This window comes from Pyrgilauda ruficollis, unplaced genomic scaffold (genome assembly GCF_017590135.1).
Source record: "Pyrgilauda ruficollis isolate IOZ18807 unplaced genomic scaffold, ASM1759013v1 scaffold10, whole genome shotgun sequence".
NCBI lineage: Eukaryota > Metazoa > Chordata > Aves > Passeriformes > Passeridae > Pyrgilauda > Pyrgilauda ruficollis.
Genome location: NW_024508101.1, coordinates 15,143,773 through 15,167,655, shown reverse-complemented (window position 1 = coordinate 15,167,655; position 23,883 = coordinate 15,143,773). Strand labels below are relative to the sequence as shown.

Here is a 23,883-nt window from a genome sequence, read left to right as displayed (position 1 = left end):
TCTGCTTTTTGCTGTTTGAAAATGGTTTCTAATCTGCAATGTGGTTTTGTTGTTGAAGATTTATGTAAATGAACTAAATAAAATTGACATTATCAGCTAACAGTTTGATATGGACACATGGACTTAGGTTTCCAAAGGAAAATCAGTAGTGGCATCATCCAAGCCAACAAATGTGTCATGCAAACAGTAATAGATCTCTAACACTTTATCCAGTTACAGACGGCAGTGTTCTTGAACCATGCATTTTGTGAAAACACCATGAAGTTTGAGGCAGTACTTGTTTACCATGTCTCTCATTTTCTATTTTATTACTGTGTCAGGGCTCTCTTGAAGGTTCTCCTGTGAGATCAATCAAAGCTCATGAAATCAGCAGTGAATGGGGTGATGCAAACCCCCACCTGCTGTGCTCCAGTCCACTGTTGCAAAAGTGTCAGAGGCTCCATTTTGGAAACATCTGCAGAACAGCCATTGGCTGGTTGCAAAACACTGCATTTCAACCCCAAAAGTTAGCAGCTTTTTTTGGCTCAATTTCATATATTTTGCAAATATTGGAAGATGATTTACAAATAATGAACATCTCAAACCTAACCTACTGTGCACAGAGGTAACACTGTAAAAACACACACAGAAGCCTCTGCCCATGAAATGCAAGCTGTAGTTTCAGTCTTCTGCTTTTTTGTAAGTTTTAATTCCAAAATTATTTTGTTTTAGAATTTCAGTTCCTTTGTATCTTTGAACCCATAAATATGCCAGCATTGTAGGCAGTTTACAGAAGTTTCTTTCTATCTTGCCAATAATATATAACTGGAAAAACCTTTTAATTTTAAAGCAATGTACCGAAAGAGAAAAAATTTCTTGCCAAAGTCAATAAGCTAAAACAAACTGTGTAATTAGAAGTCTGTTTTTTAAAAGAACTGTGCAGACATTATGCCAAGATATGTTTGTGTGAATTGCTTGTACTTTCAAGGTGCTGATTTTGTTGCACAAATTTCATGACAAACAAGGTGGAGTTTGGAATCTGGAAGTACCAGATTGCTCACTTCACTGCATCAAAAACAGGCTTCCCAATCTGATCATTTCCATTATAGATGAACCTGGGATTTGAATCACAAGCTGTTGATCCAGGGTTGTATCAGCAGAGTTGCTGCAAATTAAATATTCCCTGCTTTAGTTGTAGAGTGTTTGTGTGTCATCTCCTGCCCTGCTGCCAGCAGCAGGGATAGAAACAGCACTGAGCAGGGAGCAGTGGCTCATGGCTGGGGCAGCTTTCACCTGGGACCCTCTTCTTTAAGTGAGGCTCAGTCAGGTGCAGGCCATGCTTGAGGGCTGTACTCACACTGCAGTGCCTGAGCTTTCCCTGGCAGCTGCTGCCCTGCTAATGCAGTTCTCCCTTGCTGCAAAGAAGCTCTGGGCCAGGGAATTTATTAAGGTACAATATAAACTCCTCGCATTGTTCAAAGATTTTTTCTGACTTTGAATAGACAAGTTTGCTGACAGGGATTTCTGTGCTTTCTGCAGCAGCCCGAAGTTGCTGGTGTGCCTGGCTGCTGCAGTTCCAAATCCATGTAGTGCTGCTTGCCCTCTGCACTGTGCTTTCCATTCTGTAAGTAGGTGTCATTCCACTCTTCACTTGAATTGTGTCTTAATTTATTCTTTAGTCACTCTCCTCCTGTGCTTTCCAAGCCCCAAAGTGAGTTCTGGTGGGTTTCTGATTTCCCGTGTTCCCTTCCCTTGCTTAGAAGCTGAAGGCAGATGCAGTAATGAATGTTTGGCTTTTTGTAATTTCTAATTCCAATACAAAATAGTGTATATGTAACAGATCTATGCATATGTCACAGGATATAGCCCCACACTTCTCTTTTTAACCAGCACTGTCACCATCAGCAAGAGGAGTAAATGTTTTATCTAACTGTGAGCATCTGTCTGCTGCTTCTCTCTGCCCTCTGCTACCTTTAGCTACATTTGCTGTAACCTCCTGCCTTACAGGAATCTCTGAGTGCTTATTGAACAGGAGCCATGCAAAAGCAGCAGAGCCCCTGAGAGCAGCTCATGGCTCCCAGATCAGTCACAGACAAGACTGCTGCCAGCCCCAGAGATTTGCCTCATCCCAATAAATCAAACAGGAAAGTTCTGGCTGGCCAGGACTGCCTTGTGTCCAAACTCTGCCAGCCAGGTAGGTCAAGGTCTGCTGTCCACTGCTCTGCTTTATGTGTTAATGGAGCAAGGGAGGGCAGGACCAGCCCCCATGGACAGTGCCACAGCTTCTGTCTCAGGATCCAAATGGATCATTTCTTTATTTCATTCTATTCCATCTAATAAATTATCTTACAATAAAAATTTAGAACCATGTAAACTTAAACTTACTGGTTTCAATGTTCCTATTGCTCTCCCTGTCTTCCTTGTTTTCCAGTCACTTAATTACTTTCTGTAGAAATTACTGTTTTCTTTCATCATTTCTGTCTGGATTTAGCAGGCAAAGATCTGCAGCCACTGTGACACCCTCTACCCTCTCCTATTTATTTTCTTATACAAAACTGCTGCTTTCAGTAAAGGATTTTGCTGTTCAAAAATGCCTGTATCTCCTATAAATTTAGCAGTAAGTATATCTTTCTTCCATTTCTTCCATCTTTGATTTTTCTGTTGGATTTTTGTTCACCTCTACCCTTGTTCTTTCAATTTGACGTCTCACATCTTCTGTTTCTCCCACTACACTCACTCCTCTTTTCTCTGTGTTCTGCATTCTAGTTTTCCACACAATGACTTTCTTTGTCCTACTACTGTTGGGCAATTTTCTGCTTTGCCATGTGAGAGCACAACTGCCTTTTTGTGGCTGATTTGATTAAAAGAAATCTTGAAGTAAATAAGAAATGTGGGAGGGAGAGAACATGTTTTTGGTTGGGTGGGTTTTTTGCTTTAGAAGTAAGAGCTTGCAATTTCTTGCAGTAAAAAAATGCAGTAATAAATAAATGGGGCACTTGCCCTGAATGTGTTCATAAATTATTTTATGGAAACAGAAGGAAGGGTCTTCCTCAAGAAAGATACAGTCCAAAAGAGCTATCATTACTCAAATGTGAGTGTTGCTTGCAACCTTAGTGTTTCATTAATTTATAAGGATTCAGACATTCAAAAGATAGGTTCAAATTAAAATGCTAAAATACAGAATTCCTGAATGCCAGCAGTCACCTCCTGTGCTGGCAGCAGCCCTCAGCACTGCATGTGGCTCCAAGTACCACGGGATTATCCCAAAATCTGGGCTGGGCTGTCAGATGTCCTCTTGTGCTCAATTCCAAAATGCATCTGGCACCCTGGGCTTTGCGAAACTGGCATGAGAACACTGAGCAGTCAGAATAACAGAACCAGGCACTGAGTACTGATACTTTTATTTAATCACTCCTGACACTCAATTATTGATTAAAAATTGAGTAGAGGGTTTCTGTTATGTTTTACAAAGTAGCATTTTAAGTCAGAATTTTAAACCTAATAAGGAGGATGCTTCAGAGGATGAGGGATCTTGCACTTCAGATTGGATCAAATACACAGTAAAACTCTCTATAAGAATCCATCATACATTGTCCTTGCTAAACATGTATGCTTAAATGCTTTGAATAGATCTTATATATTGAAAATACTGTTCTTTCAGACAAATATCTGCCTGTGCATTTGGAGGAAGTTGCTTAGAAGAGACTGGAAACAATATAATCTGTGTGAACACCATCTATCAGCCCAGCTCCATTGTCATGGACAAACCAGCAAGGAATATCAACCCCGTGTGTAGGATCTCTTCTGTAATCCTTCTGCCAGCCCCTGAAAGGGAAAACACAGCCATGGGAGTACTGAGGTAGGAACTGCACCTGGACAGGGAATCTTGCCTAAGTCTTTGCTAAGGACTTCATCGTTTTGTACCTTGTTACTGTCAGTTCATTGTTTTTAACAATCATTGTGGCATCTGGTTTCTTGGGATCAGACCCAGGATGAATTTCAAGTATGGTGAAGTCAATGGGCCGGAAAAACTGTCCTAAAAAGAGAAGCTAAAATTACCATTTCAGGCATTAAAACAGAAGCAAACCAAACAGAAATCCCAGATTTTCTACATTCCTGTGCTGGTTTCTATGTCCCTTCAGAGCTTGGATTGGATAAGCAAACAACAAGTTCCAGGTAAGGCTGAACATATGCCTAAGGTATTATTGGTATTATTTTCTGTTTATAACCCAGAATTCTATCCACATCATCTGGATGTAAGTTCCAGCTTCTGACTGCACAGAACAATTACAGCCTTTTCTAGATATCCTTCAAGATACAACATCACTTAGTGTGTTGTCTGTTCTGTTGAATTTATTACATATGTTCCAAGTCTTCAGCTTTTTAATAATCAAATAATCCATGTGTTGATCTCTTAAATTTCTGGGTGTGATTATTCTCAGCACAAATACAATATTCTATCTATAAATTATGTAGCCTCATAAGGAAAGACCAGCAGGGAAACACTAAACGAAGTCATACCTAACAATCCATGGGTCTGTTCAGACAGTTTATCACTTTTCAATGTATACAGTCCCAGGAAATCTTGGTGGAGAGGATGTTTCTTCCACACTTGATGCAAAACAACAACAAATGAGGCACCACTGCCCATTGAGAGCACCAGATTTTTTTTCCTGTTAATTATCAAAGTTAAACTGAGGAAAAAAGAAAAACATTACTTAGAACATTGTGTTTACCAGAGTTAACAGCAACAGAAAGAAATGTGAGAAGAAAAGACAAATGTAGCTTTATAAACTGCTCAGTATTTTTTAAGAGAGAGGATTTGCTGCCTAGTTTGGTCCATGGAGTCTCTCTGTGTGTTCACAGACAGTCACAGAATCACATTAAATGACACTGGAAAAGGCTACCTGACCTTTAAACTTTTCTGTAAGATGTTTTTCGCAAAACCTGTCCCTTAACAGAGTAATTGGTTACAGATAGGTTGGTGATATGTAGATACAGCACCTGATGCTCAGTGATACAAATTCTATTATTAAACCATCAGTTCTTTTCCTGAATGCTATGTGACACTTTTTCTTTTAGTCTTTCAGAGAAGTCAACTCCCAACCTGTCTATTTTAGTGCTAGGATAGAGAAGATTTGCTTCTGATTGTGTCAGTGATATTATCCATTTGTTTATCACAATAAAAAAATCATGTGTATGAATGAGAGTTTGCTCTTTCTGCTGCACTGCCAGGCCTTGAGAAGGCAGGAATTTTATTCTATACATGGAAATGTAAAGGATGAGGGAGAGAAAATGTTGCCTGTTCTTTCTATAAACCTTTTGAACAGGTATAAATGATTCTGAAATAGATCCCATGAGAAATATACCTGCTGACAAGAAAAAAAACACCAATTCTGTAACTGCCACAAGTTCAATTTTTAAAATGGAGATTTCCTTTTGGAACATTATTATACCTTTAAAAGATTACACACTATGTCTGAACTTACTCCTTAAGTATTTGCAAGACACTGCTGTACAAAGCACAATACCAAATGTACTTTTACCTTAGTCAGAGCAATAGAAGATCAGAGAAAAGTCTTCATTTACTTATTTCAAGCAGAGGAATTTGTGAATAATTCAGCAGTTACACAACAAAGTAGAGAGCAGAATCCAGCTGGGCTTGAATCAATTGCTTTTCTAGATTCCCCCACAAATCTTAGAAGTTTATTAGTGATCAACAGTTTAAAATATTTTAGGAAGAGTAGAAATTAATACAAGAGCCTGATACCCTTTCTGTAAGTCTTACCCTGCTTGTTGCAAGGTGACTGAGTCCAGCCAGGTGAAACCTGTTTTCTCATCACCATTCTGAATTGTGATCATCTCAGGAGTTACTGTCAGCTTTACATCCAGGTGCTTATTTGCAATACCAAGTTTTCCAAAATATGAGTTTTGGATCTTTGCATCACTGTTTGCTCTCTTATCACCAATAAGTTCTCCATTGACTGTGATGCCTAATACAGAAATGAAACAAGTATTGTTTTATAGACAGGACCTGATCAACTGATGTCAAGGGGTGTCTTGAAAATTTAACAACTTAAAGAAATTAAATATGAGTTGAAAAATAGATCAGAATTACTTGTGAATGTTTGTACCAAAGCAAAATAAAGTTCTGGGGGTTGTTCTATGAATTTCCACAAAGCCAACAATCATTTTGTTGAGAAAAGTTCAGTTTTTCCCAAAGCACAGAGAGTTTGTGATTGGTACAGAGTCTGAGTGACATCGGTCTCTCTTTACCAAATATTCCACAAACTGGTGACCTAAGGATTATTTTATTGCTTCTACTACAGCTCATTGAGACAAATTATTACTCTCAATCCTCACAGTGGTTTTTAAAGTAAGTTTAAAACTTCATTTTGCTACAAGAAGTGAAAACAGTCATGGTAATGGTAAGCTACCATAGCTACAGGACCTCCTGCTAACTTTGCTGGGAAATAAAGCTTATGCATTATAAAGAGAGAAATAGCCTTTAAAAACAGTTTGTTAGAACTGTCCTGTATTAAAAGAAAAAAAAAGTTAAAAACTCACCTGTAACTGGGTCACTTATTAAATTTAAGATCATGCCAGGGTTTTCATTGATATTGAAACAAATGGCATCTTTTTTTTGTGGCACTGATATAATGAAGTGTGGATCTCCATCAACTGTAAAGGCAAATCACTGGTGTCTGTATAGTGATACACAGAGTCAAAGCTCCACATGAGCATTTAATATTGCTTAATATTTAAATTTAGCAACTAAATATACATTATTTAATAGAAAACAGGCAGTTATCAACACTAAAATTACTGATGGGAAGGAGGACTGAGAAAATGACCACATAAAATTTCAATTACTTGAGCTTTAGAAGACACTAAGAGATGTTTAAAAAGTAAATTAAAATACTTGCCCCTTAAAAATGAAAAACTGGCTGCTGTTATGGAAGGGAATTATTGAAAATAGTCATAAGAATTGTGTAATTTAGCCTTAAATACCCTCTTCTGTTCTCCTAGACAGACACTGCTCCAGCTACTCACCACTGGTATACCATGTGGGTGGTGATGCATATGTGTGATAGAGTGGTGAAGCTGTGGAAGGAAAGAAAGTTGTTAGAAAAACTCACACCAAAATTGAAAATTGCATGGCCCATGTAAGATGTCAGGGAGTTAATACGCTAGGTAAATCAGTAACTGCATCCTAGCTTTTAAAGCATGGAACGACAGTTTGTGTGCTGCTTTTGAAGCAAAAAAAGCTTCAGGATAAACACGGATTTCACTTGCAGTCTAAATGCTCTGAGGAGTTCCTTATAGTCCAAGCAACATATCTGTAGGATACAAATGTTTCAAATTTGAGGATTAAACTATCAGCAAGGAAATTCAATATCATCCATTGAAAACTTCTGACCTTTTGACATTTGGGGTGGTTTTGTTTGTTTTACTTTTTTTTTCTCCCAGAATGAATTCAAGTCTTTTCAGTGAAGACTTGAAAAAACTAGACAGAGACTGGCACTAACATCTGGAGCAAAAGCACAACTCTAACTCTCCCATTTCCAGGATTGCCCAGCCAGCAATTTGGTGGATCAGTTGCTGTCTCTTGAATTAAACAGATGCTTTTTGCACAAGTGACTGAACACATTAATTTAGCCAGAGACGCTGACATCACAGTCCCTTGCTTTATATAATTCCAAAAGAAATGCAAAGTGAAGTCCATCCTCTGTTCTTGGGAAACAGCTTTCAGGAAAAAATGGTGGTTTATGAACAGGTATTTACTCCTTATAAACTATTTAGCTGAAACTCTGTCATCTCCTATTGTTCAACCTTTAAGTGTCTTTTCAGCAGTGAGCAGAATTTGGTAGTATTTGTTAAAGTCCATTGTACTGCCAGAAAAGGCATCTCTGCCTCTGGTAATTTCAGTTGACAGATCCTGCTCCATTCAGAAAAGTAAATTAAATTACTTACCCACCAAAGGACCTGTGAACATCCCTGCTTGAATGAAACAAAATGTTATTTTAGAGGCTACAAAGAACAAAACCCAATCTCTTCCACTTCATTCATACCTCCTTCCAAAACCAACAGAAAAATCTTGTAATTGTGTATAAATTTCTAAATATTACAAAGTAAAAATTTAGTCAAAACATTTATTTAACAGTGCTACAAAGCAACAGCCTTGAAGGGGCTGAAAGCACACCCTGCTTTCCAGCACAAATGTAACTTCTCCTTGCCCTCTCTGGGACTGGGACAGCTTACTGCTCTCTGATCCCCCTGTGCCACCTTCTCTAAACTGCACGCATGGGAAGGAAGAATTGCCTGCCTGGTTCCACATTTTTCTACTCTTCTGCTCTTTCTACATCTGAAATTCTGTCAGGGTGTCTGGAGACAGGGCTCTGTGCTTTAGAAGTGGCAATCATGGCATGGATGAAGATATCTTTGTAAGATTGGTACAAACAGGCACCTGGAGGGCCTTGGTGGCAGCCCTGGAGAGCAGTGACTTGCACTGGGCCTGAATCCTAGGGGCGTGGGATGCTGCAGTCATCAGAGACAGGAACTGAACTGAAACCACTGCTTACAAACTTACTTACCCATCTGAAAAGTTGCATATCTATTCGTAATATGATCTTGATTAATTCCCCATGAACTTTATGAAAATATTGCATCCTAGATCAAATAAGTAATGTAGAAAATCCATCTCTATTAAAAATATTAAGTAAATGTAATAAAAATTTACTTACCTTCAGCTGTTACCATGGGCAGGTAAGAAGTAAAAGGAAGAAAAAGAGAAATTTACAGTTTCAGTTATACAATTAAACAGAAAGGATTCTGACTCTAATAAAACATTGTGAAAAAATTAACTGTTTGAAAACTCAACCAGCTATCTTTAGTATTTTGTAATGCCATTTATTCCCAGTGATACAACTCAGTATTTGTAGATCAAACAGAAATGTACTGAAAGTAAAAAGATGTTATGTGGGACAGCAGAACTGCAATTTATTATGTATGGGACAAGAGCTCTATTTGGAACTGTTTTATTGTTGTGCCATACCTATATTGCAAAATGTTCCTTACTGGTTTTACTATTTTGTGGTTTTCCAGGCATTTGGGTGATTCTGTTAATACTGATTGAATGATTCAATACATTGATTTATGATTGAGACTTCAGGGTAAATAAAGTTGGGGTTTTTTTTCTTACACAAGGGCAGTGCTTTGAGTATTTTCTCCTATTATTGCTCTATACTATCTATATACAAAGAGAATTTCCTTTGAAAGAGGTTCAGTAAAGAGCTTTTATACTATGAATACCTGGAAAGGGAAAGCAAAGGACTGAAGATGACTGAGTAGATGCCACTTCTGTCAGATGTTTGGGGGTTTCCATCTTATGGAGATCAGCTGCAAACTTTAAAGTCATTATGCTGTGTAGTGACTTGAGCTTTAAATTAATCATGAAGGGGTTTTATGTCAGTATTCCATTATGAGAGTCATCAAAAATAATGCAAAAATTTATCAGCAGAATGCCTGAAGAATGATTCAGAGTTGAAGGGCACTTAGCAATTTACTGGTTTCAGGACTTACTGCAGCTGAAAAAGCCTCACCAATCTCTTATAACCATATCTGTCATGCTACAATGCCTTAAGTTCCTATGCCAAAATCAGGAGATTAGAAAGTTTTTCATCTAGAAGGCAGCAGAGAGCCCACACAGAGCATCCAAGGAACTTTTGGGGGCTCTAAACAAAAGTTGGAGAAAAGATAAAGGAAGCTGATAGAAGAGACTGGAAAGCCTCTGTCAGACCTGTGGGATGAGGGTGGCTCAGACAATACAAGGAGATGAAGTTAGGATGGCTGGGGGGCACACTGAGCAGAGAGCACTGCCTTGCTTGGCCAAAGAGCAAGGAGGAGCAGAGTATTTGTTACACAGGGGTTAAACAGAGAGGCTGAACTGTAGGAAAGAAGAATATTTCACTGAGCAAGGAGTTCATAATTAGCTAAAGTATCACTGGAGTTGAAAACAAATTGTGTGTTTTCAATAGAATTACTTCTCTTTCTGCAGTATATATATATATATATATATGACTATTGTGTTTTACGTAAGTAATCTCAATCTTTTTAAAACCTGATATCCTGCCTCAGGAGGAACTCATGCAAATTTTCCCTTTTCATGTGGAAAGAGGTTACTACATCTATCCCTAGGCTGAAGTATGCAGAAAAATAAAGGAGAAAGTGATGGTGAGTCATCTGAATATAGCTGGATTATTAGATTAGAAATGCTTCTTGGTTTTCAGGGTCTTTTTCTGTAATAGTTTTTCTGTTTCGTTTAAAATACATTTATTTAAAATTTATAGTAGTTTGCCCATATGATTTAGTAATGCAGGATAGTTTGATGGAAATGAGCTTTACAATGAGAAGTAATTTTGCATAAATCACACACATGCCAGGCTTGGAAAGTAGATTTTGCAGATACATATTTAAAACTGAAAGGCCCACATGAAAGCCTTTCTTTAGGGTAGCATCAAAGGAACTCTTAGCTTCTCAAATACAGTACAATTGTGAAGATGTCTATACCTTCAGTGGGTTTATCAGCAATCCCCTCTTCATTTTCATTTTCTTCTGGTTTTGTTACCACCATGGATGTCAGTGGTGTTACAAACTTGTACATTAGTGAGAGAGCCAGGGCTTGAGCTGTAAGGTTTTCCTTTTCTTCTCCTGTGGCTGTAATGCTGAATACAGGAAGAGACTCCCAGCATCAGTGATTGCTGAATCACTCACTACACTTCAGATTACATATTTTAAAGTAAAGTAATTTCTCTGCAGGTAATTTATCAATAAGATATAACTGTTATAGTCTAAGAGCACATCTGATTCTACTCTCCATCCAAGAGAAAGGCAAAACTGTGCTTTATACCTGCAATAATTTTAAATTGTTTCATTTGCAACCTGAAACATGAATGTTGCAAACTGAGGCTAGGGAGGAGAATAGGTTGATGGATTTCCCTCACTGATTTTTATGCTTTCCCATTGGCACCTCAGTGGGATGTGAATGTCAGCTTCACATCCTAGAAACTGCAGGAATCAGAGGGTGCAAGGGGTTCAGAGCTAAGGTATAATTCCAGGTATAATTACCGTTTTTCCAGGAGTTGTTCAATGGTAAGATAAGCCCAGAGCCTTTCAATGTACTCTCCAAATATGTATTGTTGTTCTTGGAAAGCCTGAGCTGTCTGCTCAGCATCTTGCTGTGTAGTGTACGACAGGGCATCGTGAGCCTGTTGGGAGCAAGAATGTTCTCTGTACCACAGGTAGCCAGGGACTGACAGAACTTCCCAAAAACTAAGACCTTCACACCTGAAAATCTTCTGAAATTGAAAACCAGTCTGGTTCTACACTAGAAAATTGCCAGAGTTGTATGAGGAATTTTGTCCCATTGTTTCTGAGAATTTTAGAGATGTACACTATAGAACATAGCCCAGTACTCCACATTCACATGGCATTTTTGTTCATCACAATGGAGATAAAAGAAGCGTTCAGAGATTTTGTGTAGCTTACATAAGTCAAAGAAATCCATACTTACACCTTCACCTCTTACATCCACAGACAAATGGTTTTGGTTGCTGTCTACAAAGCGGCCAGCCACCACAATCTCAGACCCATCATAGAAATGCTTAAAGCTGTTAGTAGTTAGGTCTGATATTTCATTTTCTGGGTAGTTTAACTCCACATCTATGAGCATGGGATTTGACACCTCATCATAAAACCCCTGTAGGATTGAAAGAAAAAAAGAAAACATTTAACTATCATTGTTGCTTTAATTCATGGGTAGATCTGTAACCAGAAATGTCCTGCTATTTCAGCAATGAAAACTAAAAGTGTATTTTATAAGAAATATTTAGATATTTAGTTAAATCTCAGAGTGTAAGGCCTAGAAATCTACAAATAATGGAAATGAGAAAAGACATACAAACTCTTCAGTCTTGCTAAGAGAAAGGAAAAATATTTGAGAATAATGTGCTGTGGATGATGAGTTCCCTCAATATAAATCAAGAGGGATACCAAGCTTACTGTTATTTGATAGAGATAATTTTCTACATCTGTTCTCTGCAGAGACTGACATGACAGCATAATCAAAGGAGACTGGGTGTTTGATTTTATCAAAGCTTGCAATGAAATCTAATATCTAATTCTTTGGTGAATTCTTTGAATGGCTGCTACTGGAATGTGAGAAGTAAAAAAAGACAACCCTGTATGGCCTATACCAGTTTTCATGTCTTATAAAAGTATTAAATGTCTCAGGAGTGTGGTAAGATACACCTGCTTGCAGTGAGTTTCTTAAGAAAGAACATCTAGAGCTTTGTGGTTTGTTACTCTTCTTATCCCTTGACATGACATTAATCACATGACCTGTGAGGTGCAGGAGATACAATGACTGCAGCAATTCCACCAGTGTCCTTCAGAACTGTGACTTGTGGCACCCTATGCCAAGTTTTAAACTCCCTGCCATAGCCCACAGCATGTCCTTTTTACTGTCTCTGCACTTCCTGCTTATATAAGGGAAGGGGAAAATTAAATGCAACTAAAGGTCCCTTCCTACTCAAACTATTCTGATTTAATACTCTGATCACAGCAGACTCTGGAGCATCTCAGTATCAGATTACACACTGGGATTTTGATTATTTGAAAATAAGAACATGAATACTTGTCTGCCCTAATGTATCTCTGACCTCATGTACGTGGTAATTACTTCACCTGAAGCTGCAAGGCTGCATCAGAGTCAGGGTAAATCCGACGGGCCAGTCCTTTATTCTCCAGTGCCATCCTCTCCAAGAAGCCGTAGTCAACACCACTGCCAAAGCCAAGATTGTATAAGGTGTATCTGCCACCAATGGCCTTCTTCACTGCTTTCTCAATCTCCTGAGTATTTGATATACCTGCATCAAACCAGGAAATGTTTGAGTTGTTTTCAAAACAGACAAAATTATCACAAAATCAAATGTGACTTGGCATGTTCAGATTTCTTAGGAGACATTACCAAAAGCTTGATTTAGTACTATGATGTTGGTATAGTAGCAAATGAGGAAAATATCCAGAAGTCAAAGAAGAAGGCCATTTTTAACTAGCATTTTTTGTTAGTTAATGAACTATCATTATTATTCCATCCAACACAAACTTACCTACATTTGGCTGACCATCTGTTAACATGATAATTATAGAAGCGCTTCTCTTGGGTACAAGGTTTTCTTCATGAGCAGTATTCAGAATATCAATTCCTCTCATCAAACCACCATGTAAATTTGTCACTATGAGGTAAACAAAGAAATTGGGGTTCAGCAAAGGCTGTCAAAATAAAGGTCCATTTTTCACTGGAGTCTGAAGAGATTTCGTTACAGTAAGAAAATGAAAGATTTGGGTTTACAAGCAGGGGGGTGTCTAGATAGCAAAGTACCTGGACTTTGGAAACATAAAGAGAAATAGACATCATTTTCTGAGTAAAACTGAACTTCAGGAGTGCCTCATCAGCAATCTGAAACCCCAACAAACTGTTGCATTTTGTTCACAGAATCAATCAATAAATTAACTTACACAATGACCTACTGGCAAGGCCTGTCAAGTACTTACGGCCTTGAGCAGAAATTTGCCGAACAAACTTCCTCGCTTCATCCAAATTCTCAGGAGTGGCCTTGATTAATGTTTCTTTCCAGGTAGATATTTCACTATCAAATAATATGAAATTGAAGAAGTCATCTTCTTTAACGTCATCTAGGATTTTTAGCAGTGCTTCTTTCGTCTGTAAGGCAAAGAGATTTAAATACATGATTCAAAATTTAACAGAATATGTGCTTACAGATTTTACATCATTAATCTCTCAGCATTGGGCTATTTTTAACTCCTATACACTATATATTGCAAAAATTCTGAGCTTAGTCTGTTCTTGCCAGTCCCTGTGTCAATTTCAGAGTAACTCTAGGGAAGTCAGCTGCAATAACATCTGCTAAATCTTTGTAGCTGAGGTGAAAATCAGGTTTCCCGTCATGGTTGGTTGCTTGCACTAAGATAAGCTGGCATGGCAAATGGTAGCTAGGTTGGTGGAGAAGCTCATAAACAAGCATGCTGGATATTTTGATGCAGCACCAAAGCCTGAAAATTCTGAACATTAGCTCAGTCATAACTGTGCAAAGAGCTGCTGCTTCCCAGATACAGGGTGAACAGAGAAAAGGCACATAATCTGTATGAATGGTTTATTTTTGAACTGCCAAGCACGCATGACAGCACTCTCTGGAAATGTTGATGTTTAGAGTTTTGAACTAATGACATTTATAAGTAAATATAGGCTAAATGTATAGATTTTTGTTCTACAGCAACACTGCAAACTAGTACCTCTGGCACTGGGCATTAGGGAGGTCACAGCACTGAGCACTTTGTAACAGTTTGAGCAGCACATGTGCACTCAAGGCATCATGTCCCTTCCAGCACCATCTCCCTCCCAGCACTTTGTTCCAGCTCTTTCACTGGAACTCTGTAGTAATGCAATAACTCACTTGTTCAATTTCTCTTCCAGACATTGAGCCACTGGTATCCAATACAAAAATAATATTCTTGGACAACTTCGGAAGATTTGTTGGTGCAAAGAAATGTACAAAATAGCCATTGACAATCTGAAAAAGAAAATATTTTAAAAAACCCCACACCGCCACCAAAAAGTTTGGTACATTATAAAGGTAAAACAGATAGAGCAGATATTACTCTAATTTAGTGTCTTGCCTCTGAGTAGCCTAAAAGGTTCTTATGGCCCTGATCAGTCTCACCTCTGTCCATGGGCCCAGGGGTGTCACTTAAGTGCAAGACTGGGCCTTTAGTCTTTAGACACTGAGCTACAGTGTCAGAACAGCTACAGTGTCCTGTCTCCAGCTGTGTCACAGCTATACCTGTTCCTATCCATGGACTCCACCGTTTTGGATCCCACCCTGAAGACTGACTCCTGCTCCCACTCAGCTGCCTGTCCCTCAGGAAACAGCTGGCCCTCACTGCTCCCTGACCTTTACTGTGCAAGTTAAACTGTTCAACAGTTCACAATTTCAAGTTGTTAGACTTACCTGCAAATTATCTGGAGTTGTTCTCTTCACATCATATCTTACAGTAAAATCCCCATCCAAGACAGACTCTGAGCAACTTGCACATGCTCGCTGCTGGTCGAGGGTTGGCTTGAAAGAGATATGGCCCTGAAAAGAAAAGACTTCCTTAGATCTGACCCTTAATAGCTGAAAATCTTCTACTGAACACATCTGCACTTTTTTTAAAGCTGCTTTATTTATTTTCACAGACATAAGAATATCCTGTTTTATTGGGTTAGCTACTAGATTGTATGAATCCACATGCATTTAGAAATTCATTGGTGGTAACTGACACATGAATGCTGCTATCCAGGGCTTTCTCCGTATGCTTACTTCCCCATCTGCCTTGAGTCAGCTCTTCACTCTGAAAAACACCTTTGATAAAGCTGTAGCATGTTTTAGGAATTCTACTACCCCATACAAGGGAAAACTACTTGTTAGTAATTCAGTTTTTCTGTAAGAGATAATCTTACTGGTATCCAGGTTTCCTCTTGCTGCCATTGTTGGCACTGAAATTATTATTTCAGAATTATAACCATAATATGTAAACCATGGAATGCAGTACCTTTTTTCCTGAAAAAGTTTTTTTAATGGTATTTTGTAGCTCATTGGTGATGAATGTTCCTTCTGCTTCCAGCTCAGTGATACCCTGGGGCTCAAAGATATCTACTTCAATCTGAAATATTAATTAAAAATGTACTGTCATTGATTAAACCACAATACATCAACTCAGCCATTTACAGGAGGCTCAGCAACTACAGATGTGAAAGAGGGATTTTCATAAAGAAATGTACTTTTGTAATTCATAATGGCAGTCCAAATCTACACTTGTGTGAACACATCTTCAGCCAAAGAGGCCTTTTCAAACACAGAAGTTAAAAACAAAGCTAGAAATAAGTAAACTTTAATAAAAATATGACTTGTTGGAGAGCTAGATAGTAGATCCTATCAAGGCAGATAGACACAAAAAGCTGCAGTATTCCAGAATGTAACATATGCACCACTGTGATTTAAAGATGGTGTTGTTTCACAGTGGTGTGAGAAAGCTGGAGCTTATGCTATAAGGGTACAGACAATTACTCCAAGGCATTGTATTAGCTTTTTCAGGTTTTCATACAAGATTTCTTTTGGAATGCTCAGTAGATGAGCAACTTTTTCAGGTTTACAAGTAAAAGCCTGCATTAAAGCACACTGATGAGTACTCCCCATGGGACTCATGAGAAATGTTATCATGGCCTTTAGCTCACCTGTGAACCAATGGGAATGACCATGGTGCTCCACTTTCAATAGATATGCAGAATTCCATAATCTCTTAAATTACAGACAAATTTGATCAGTTTGCCAGTTACCTCAAAATCTTTGACAAGCTGCTTTGGTTTTACTTTGATGAGCATTTCATACTTTCCAAACTGTCGCTTCAGCAGTTCCTCGTATGTGAGTTCAAAAGTGACTTTACTGGCTGCTTTAATGTTGACTGAGACAGTGAATTTTTCTGTTTTTCTTCCTGAAGCTCTGTATTTAAGTGGGTAGGAAAAAGATCTTTATCCTCTTTCACAGTATTTATTGTTGGTGCCATATGATTTTCAAAAAGAAGTAAAACAAAGATGGGGATTTTGATATCCTGCTAAGGAATCATCAATCAATACTCAAAATTGTACTCAATCTCTAGGATTTATTCAAGTTTTCCACTAAGCTTAATCCCAGGGATAGGTCCCACAAAGCCAGTGAAAGTTACAGGAACAGCCTTTCCATAGTTGCAGACAGTGCCTGTGCAGTCAGAGGCTCTATTTCCTTTCTACAATTTGTGATACAATAACTATAACTGAATGATTGTTCTTTTGTCCCTTAATGTCACCAAAGTGCCAGAACACAGCATTTCCAGTCTGCTATGGAGTGATGGTGTGGAAGCCACAAGACATGATCCTTACTTGACAAGACCAGCAGTCTGTCCTCTTGAAACAGCCTTCTCATATTGCTTTTTTGCAGCTTCTTTTTCCTTTATAATTCCAGGATAGGTGACACCATCAATTGTCCTGCAGATGAAAAAGTCCTAGTTCAATGGAAGGTTATGACAGGAATTCTCCCTTTATTGATTTGTTTGTTAATAACCACTTTCAGACACCTGCTATTGCCAGGATTTGGGCCCCTTCACTGAAGCCAGGCTCCTCAGAGAATTCAGCTGGAATGAAGAGCTCTGTGCTCAGTATCATAAAAGAATCTAAACCAATTTTTACTTTTAATTAGATGAAAACTGGGCTACAGCAACATAACTTACACCTGCCATATTCCTGCACTTCAGCAGCTTCACCATCCCATCTCACATAATGGCAAACCAACTCTCTGGATGTGACTCACCTGTCCAGATGTCATCATCTACAGAGGAGCATTTCATCCTTGAACTCCTTAGAGGACTAAGCAGCCATTTCTCATCACCTCATTCTACCAAAGAAGTTCTAGAAGGCATTATGAGTGTTTGCATCCTAAAGCTACTGCTCCTCTTCACTGGAGATAAAGTAGGCACATTGTGATGAGCAGAGATGGATGTGCTTAACTGAATCAAACCTCATCATGGTGGAGAACTGCACGTGATTGTAACTAAAGGTACAAATGTAAAAGAATAATTCTACTTTCTCCCTTTCCTTCAAATATGATTTTTAAATGAAGAGATAAATTAAGCTATAATGCTATCAGAGAAATGAACTAATGGAACTTTCCTGGTTTGATAATACCAGAGTAAGTAAGAGGCATTTCTGAAAATGTGGATGAATCTGCAGGAAAGGTCCCCCATTCCCTAAGGTTCCTTTCTATTCACGATGATGAATAGAAATAATTGAAAATTAGTCATCTTTTCTACAGATGTACCAATGTTTGCCTTTCTTCACATATCTTGCATGTTAAGTTAATAGTACCAGAAAATTACCCAGGAGGTATTTAGAAATCTATTCAAATGGCAAAGTAAAAATGAACACTTGGGTTCTGTTTCTCCCAGTTGAATTAGCACAGATTTTTAGTCTTCTTTAACAATATTGTAAAGATTACACACATGCTGAAGTTGGTAATGAAGGCTGTCTTAGGAAGCTCAACATCAAAGAAGACTTCTTTGGACACATTTCCACGATTGACAGCTCGACTGGTGATGACATTGTGTGCAAAGCGGGAAGTCACTTTACTATCAATTTTCATGCTATAGATTTCCATCCCATTGACAACCTGTAGATTGAGAAATGAAAAAAGACAAAAAGAGCACTAGCTGTTACACTCATGTGTGTGTTAATCAGTTGTGATCATATTTTTAAAAAGAAACCACAGCAGTACATTGATCACTCCAAAGCAAAAAGAAAGAAATACCTAATATAAGAACGAATATAAGAACTGTTGTGTTTCCTTGGATTTCTATTTCACTGATATGATGGTGCTATTCCACAAGTCATAACAATAGACTTCAACAAAATACTACCACCAAAAATACTGCCATTATAGGAATAGGTTTTTTCTCTTCTGAGTGAGTGACTTTTTGTGGTTATTCAAAGAGCACAGCTCCTTACTGCTGCCTCACTGTATTCATGACTGTAGTTATCAGAGGAGTGGATGACTCCTAGAGCAGGGATGTAAGCAATCCTCTTGTTTTAAAATAGCCCAAATGCCTCCAAATTCCATTTTATGTTATTCTCAGCTTCCTCCCAGCTGGTGCTCAGTCTTTTTTAAACAAGGACATGGGCAAGGCAGTACTTATTTTCTTTGAATGTTCAGTATAAGGTTTCTGGGCACTAAGTGAAAGCATGGGAACAACAGATGTTCCCATTAGGAACTCCACAGCAAGGTCTGCTTCTTGCAGCAAAACCGGTACTGGAAAGAACCTTGGAGTTTTTATGATGAGCCTGATCTCTGCTGGTTAATTAAGAAGGTCTCCAAACAATCAAAGCATTTAAGCATTGCTGAAGGGGAATCCAGCTGCCAAGTGGAATCAGCCCCAGACATGAGGCCTCTTGCCTTCTTTAGCAATAGCTGCAACATAAAAGTAAAAACAAAACTAACATAGAATGAAAGTCTGTTAGAGATATGGAGGTGACTTCAAAAGAACTTAGCTATTTATTCAAATACAATGAGATTAAAAATAATTTGTTCATTCTCTTTCCTTGTCCAGGAGCTTCCATCAGAGCTTGGAAAGAAAATGTCTAGTTAGTCCTACTGCCCAAAACAGGCAGCTCTGGGCTGTTTTCCTTGTCACACACTCAGAAATATCCATTTGCTCAGGCTGGACTCACAGAAACATTTTGTGAACACAGTAAGAATATTCTTGTCACTATAAAATCTTGGTAGCCCAGACAAAACCAAGCCTTACTCACCAAGTCATTATCAGCATTTCGCTTCTGTAAAGAGAAAAAAAGGGAAAAAATAATGACTTAGGTAGGAAAATTGCATTTAGAAATAAATCTCTTAGCATCCGTGTAGTTGTCACAAGTTAAAAGAAGTCCAGGAGAAGGAAGGCTTGAAAAGGGTCTTCATTAATAAACTGAAGTAAATTTGAGGGAAGAGCAAGTAAGGGATGTGGGGCAGGTTGCAGTTATTTTGCTTATGGCATTCCCAGTTTGGTGAATCTTTTGGTTTTCATTTGATGTTAGTGTACCTTAAATACTGTGTTTTTGAAAGGTAAGTTAAACTTTGAATGTTGCTCACTTTATATTTTGCTCATGTGACACAAAAAGTGTCTTATTCCAGCTGAAAATAAATATTGACCCTTGAAATATGAGGGAGAATGAGAGGAAAAGAGGCCCAAATGCTCAGGGCCATTTATAATTAAATGCCATTGAGACTAAAGAACACACTAAAATCTGTTTAATAGGTCTTCCTTGAGTAAGGGTTGGCTGTATGGTGACTTCAAGTAAAACCAAAATATCTTGTCCTCATAGCAACATCTTTTTCTTGAGAATTCCTAGATCTGGGTCCTGCAGTACATATTTTCTTTTCAAACTTATTTTCCTTTGGAAGAACTAAAAGGGTTGTATCAAAGCATAAAAACCCAGTTTGCACAGTTTTTTTTTGTCACACAAATCCAACCTATCATGCAGATGCAGCCTTACATTTTTTTCAGACTCCTAAATTTTTCCCGTTTCAGCCCACCAGCCTCTCATCCTAACATGACCAGGTAGGAAGGTAATTCAGCAGGATTAGACAGGAGAGGCTGTCACTACAAAAAGCTGCATGGAGGGGGGAAAAAATAAGCAGTTAAAGCGTGGGGTTTTTTTCCCAATATTTGCTCCCAGAGTAGGTGCAAATATCAGAAGCTGTACAACAGTATCTCGTACTCTGTTCTGAAAGAGGACAGGCATTAAACAAACTTCCTGAGTGCTGTTAAAAGAACAGCTTGTGTAACTCAATTCCCATCAGCTCAGCTGCAAACACCTTATCTCATCTGGCTCCAAGAGCCTGGGGGGTCACATTTTGTGGAATTGTGTTTACCTGCTCCACCAAAGGCAGGGGTAAGGACACAACAAATCACACACACATCTCAAGTACACTTAAGGCTTTCAGTACCTTTCCCAGCTGGAAACTGAAACACAGCGGGTTATTTTTTATTTTGGGGTTCTTTTCAAGACACTATATTAAATCTATGGTAATGCAAGGTTGGAGGGAGGCTTCTCTTCTGCTGTAAGTCTGGCAAAAAATATCAGTGTGCATTCCTTTAGGTTCATCTTTCAAATGGTTACTGCCATCCAGATGATTTCTGTGTGTCCATCTCTCCTTTTCACAACCATACATGGATTCCTTTAATGCCAGTACAGAGTGTGCACCAACTCAAATCTGACCTTTCCAATATTGGAAATATTTTTTCTGTATCCATACTGTCATTACAGCTCTCCCCTTACAATACACAAACTGAGGTATGCACCCTGGGAAATGAAAAGCTGGAACTCTTGAAATGTCAGTTTGTTTGGTAAGAAGTTTTCCTTACAGTGGAATTACCACACAGTTTATAAAAAATGAAAAAAAAAAAAAAAACCCAAACCAAAAAAACACAAAACCAAACCCTATAAAAATGCGTATAGCTACCAATTCTGCAATTCTGACTACTGCTTCCAAACTGAAAGATACTGTACCTGCATTTGAGTTTTACAGAATTGCTGTTGTGCACATTCTTTATCAGAATAATGACTTCAACAGTAGTTTTGAAGGAGTTCTACTATGATTCTGTAAATATTTTGAGGGGTACTCTGCAATTTCCATTGAAACTACAGAAAAATCTCTCTGTGAAAGGCACTACTCACTTTGCACTTGGGCTGATCTCCATTGGAGATAATCCAGCTGGACATCACCCAGCTACCTGCTCTAGCTGACCCTGGTTTGTACAGGGGAGGGGATTACGTGACTCTAAGTCTGTGATTTTGTTCTAGATTTTTTTCATTTTTAATGATTCACTGGGGTGTAACTTGAGCCATCGCTAACATCAAGGTCATTCCCAGCTCTGTGGGCAAAAAGCAATAGTGTGCCAATAAAAATGATGATGCAATTCTAGACTAAAATGAGAATTAACATCCTCTACCCTGGGTAATTGTTACTCGATAAAATGTACTGTATTATTTTCACAATTATTATTTGCCAGGTGCACCAATTATTAGAATTTTATTGTTTTTCAGTTGTGCAACAGCAACAAACTTCTTTTGTTGAATACTGTTTTGCTGTGGCAGCAGAAAAGAATAGAGGTGCAAAGAATCTGTGGAAATTGGAAAGTAAAAGAGAAATTTGAACTCCCAAGAAAACAGAGAGGGAAAAGAGGACTCCATTACAGCACTTGCTGAAAGAAGCCCTGATTGTACAGCTTGGGAAACTAAACCACAGCACGACTAAAAGACCCAGCAAAGACTGTACAGTTATCTTGAAGTGACCTCTGGGAATCCACAACGCTGAACGAGGTACCTGCATACGTCCCTAAATGCTACCTAGGAAAACAAGGCATGAGAATTATCTCTGAATCTACAGCAGCACAGAAGATTTTATCACCCCAAGTGATGTCAATTGGGTGCCACAGAAAAGAGCCCGTAATGCAGCTCACAGGAACACAGTGTGACAGCACACACAGGGAACTCTGATGCGGATTTTTGTTCCATTTTCAGCAGAATTGGGTCTGCCAACTGTGTCTACCTGGCTGTGGTTCTACAAGCAGCTTTGGCAGCTTAAAGGTCACCAGACAGACAGAATTCCAGCCATGCTTCAGCACTGGACACTGCTTGCTCAAAGGGGCCAAGACACTGGGCACTGAGACCTTCACCCTACAGAGCAATACCCTCCATTTCAATTAAATCACATTTGCATAAAGTACAGAACAAAACTGGGAGAATCAACTGGCTTTTCCATAGTGCTGGAAAATGCTGGATGGAGCTTTGCACAGAGTTTTGGCAATTTTCCATTTAGAAAGGCTTTAGCATTGTCAAACACATAGAGTACTCCAGACACTACAGTAATCAGGAGGAAAAAGCTACATTATATCTGGGCTACATGACGGTTAAATAATAAGAATCCCTGGCATTTCCAATTTGCAGCATTAGATCTCACATTGGCTTTTAAAAGTTAGATATGTTACTATCCTGGTTTTCAAAGAAAAAGTCTTGGCAAAGATCATAACCTCATCAACAACAATCAACTCAATTGTTTTGTCCTGTTCTACCCAGTAACTCAGAATGCTCCCTAAAAAGATTTGCCCTCTGTAACTTGTCAGAGCACACAGCCACTGAGAGAGAGGGAAATAATTTATGGAAGCGAGAAGTAGTGGCCAGCAAAATAACCAAAGAAAACTAGGCAAAACATCAGAGAGCACTGCCTTACTCAGAGATCCAGTCAAAACCAGAATGGCCCCTTTGAGAGATGTATCTCATGTTGTGCTAACATGCAAATCTTTTGAGAAAAATCCTCCCATGTCATTTAGACTGGGGGCATTTATCTTGATGCCATGTTACAGCTCTGATTTCTGCTTCTTAGAGCCATCTTTTCATTTCTGTTTCTTAACAGGTGCCAAAGTCAGTTCTCTGGCAGCACTGATTGCTTTACACATTTAAGCGTTTTACTAAAACATGTCACCATGACGTGGTGATGACAGGGAAAACAGAGGAAAGGGATGTTTTAGAAAGAGAGAGAGAAGAACTTCAGATCTGATTGAAAACTGAGGCTGATTAGAGGTCAACCAGTCTGAGTTCCAGCTTTTATTCTGTGTCCAGGGGTACCAGAGAACACAGAGCTCCAGCCGCCAGCATTGTATGAACTCTCTGATAAATGCTGATAAACTGCAAGAAAGCAATCTCTGAGGAGTGGGAGACCCACAACCCACACTTGGTTGATTACTTACCTTGATGTTTCTGACATGTGTTAGCAAAAAGTCTGAGGATGCAAAGGCGGGAATCAATACTAAAATACAAAGCAATCGCTTATTTTTCATTTTGGAAAAAAAGTGAGGTTCCAATTGGAGTGATATGCATAAATATATAAAGCTTTGTTTACCCAGTGTTAATAAATAACCCAATGACAGAAGCGGGATTAAGCATTAGGCATTTGGGAAAAAATTAGGTGCTGAATTAGTATAATCTACAGAATACTGTTAGAAAATCTCTTAAAGAATCTACACAGTTTTTCAGCAGTGTCTCTTCTATGTAATAGCTCCAAACAGAAATTCACAGCCATTTCTGTACTGGCAACTGAGATTAATCTCCACCCCAGACCCACTTTTTTCCCAAATGAAAACTGTCATCTTTCTGATACTTCCTTAAAGGCTTTCTCTGGCTCAAATTTACTGCAGCCATAACAGAGC

The 23,883-nt window shown here is 38.6% G+C and overlaps 1 protein-coding gene across 2 annotated transcripts; it reads right to left on the bottom strand.

The window, feature by feature from the left end:
- Positions 1 to 3,419: 3,419 nt before the first annotated feature.
- Positions 3,420 to 23,514, bottom strand: LOC121351221 (inter-alpha-trypsin inhibitor heavy chain H3-like). 2 transcript variants are annotated; one of them, XM_041463181.1, is made up of 22 exons: positions 23,425 to 23,514; positions 19,433 to 19,456; positions 18,130 to 18,296; positions 17,015 to 17,119; positions 16,436 to 16,598; positions 15,652 to 15,762; positions 15,069 to 15,194; positions 14,514 to 14,630; positions 13,594 to 13,762; positions 13,149 to 13,274; positions 12,724 to 12,905; positions 11,552 to 11,737; positions 11,107 to 11,246; positions 10,549 to 10,703; positions 8,724 to 8,729; positions 7,954 to 7,980; positions 7,033 to 7,083; positions 6,547 to 6,660; positions 5,768 to 5,972; positions 4,501 to 4,673; positions 3,904 to 4,015; positions 3,420 to 3,804 (listed from the first exon to the last, which is right to left on the bottom strand). In XM_041463181.1, the coding sequence occupies exons 1-22, from the start codon at positions 23,512 to 23,514 to the stop codon at positions 3,675 to 3,677; spliced, it is 2,679 nt and encodes an 892-aa protein (XP_041319115.1). In that variant the 3' UTR covers positions 3,420 to 3,674. The 2 variants fall into 2 exon arrangements, with proteins under 2 accessions (XP_041319115.1, XP_041319124.1); XM_041463190.1 differs by lacking the exons at positions 7,954 to 7,980; positions 8,724 to 8,729 and adding an exon at positions 8,183 to 8,221.
- Positions 23,515 to 23,883: the final 369 nt, after the last annotated feature.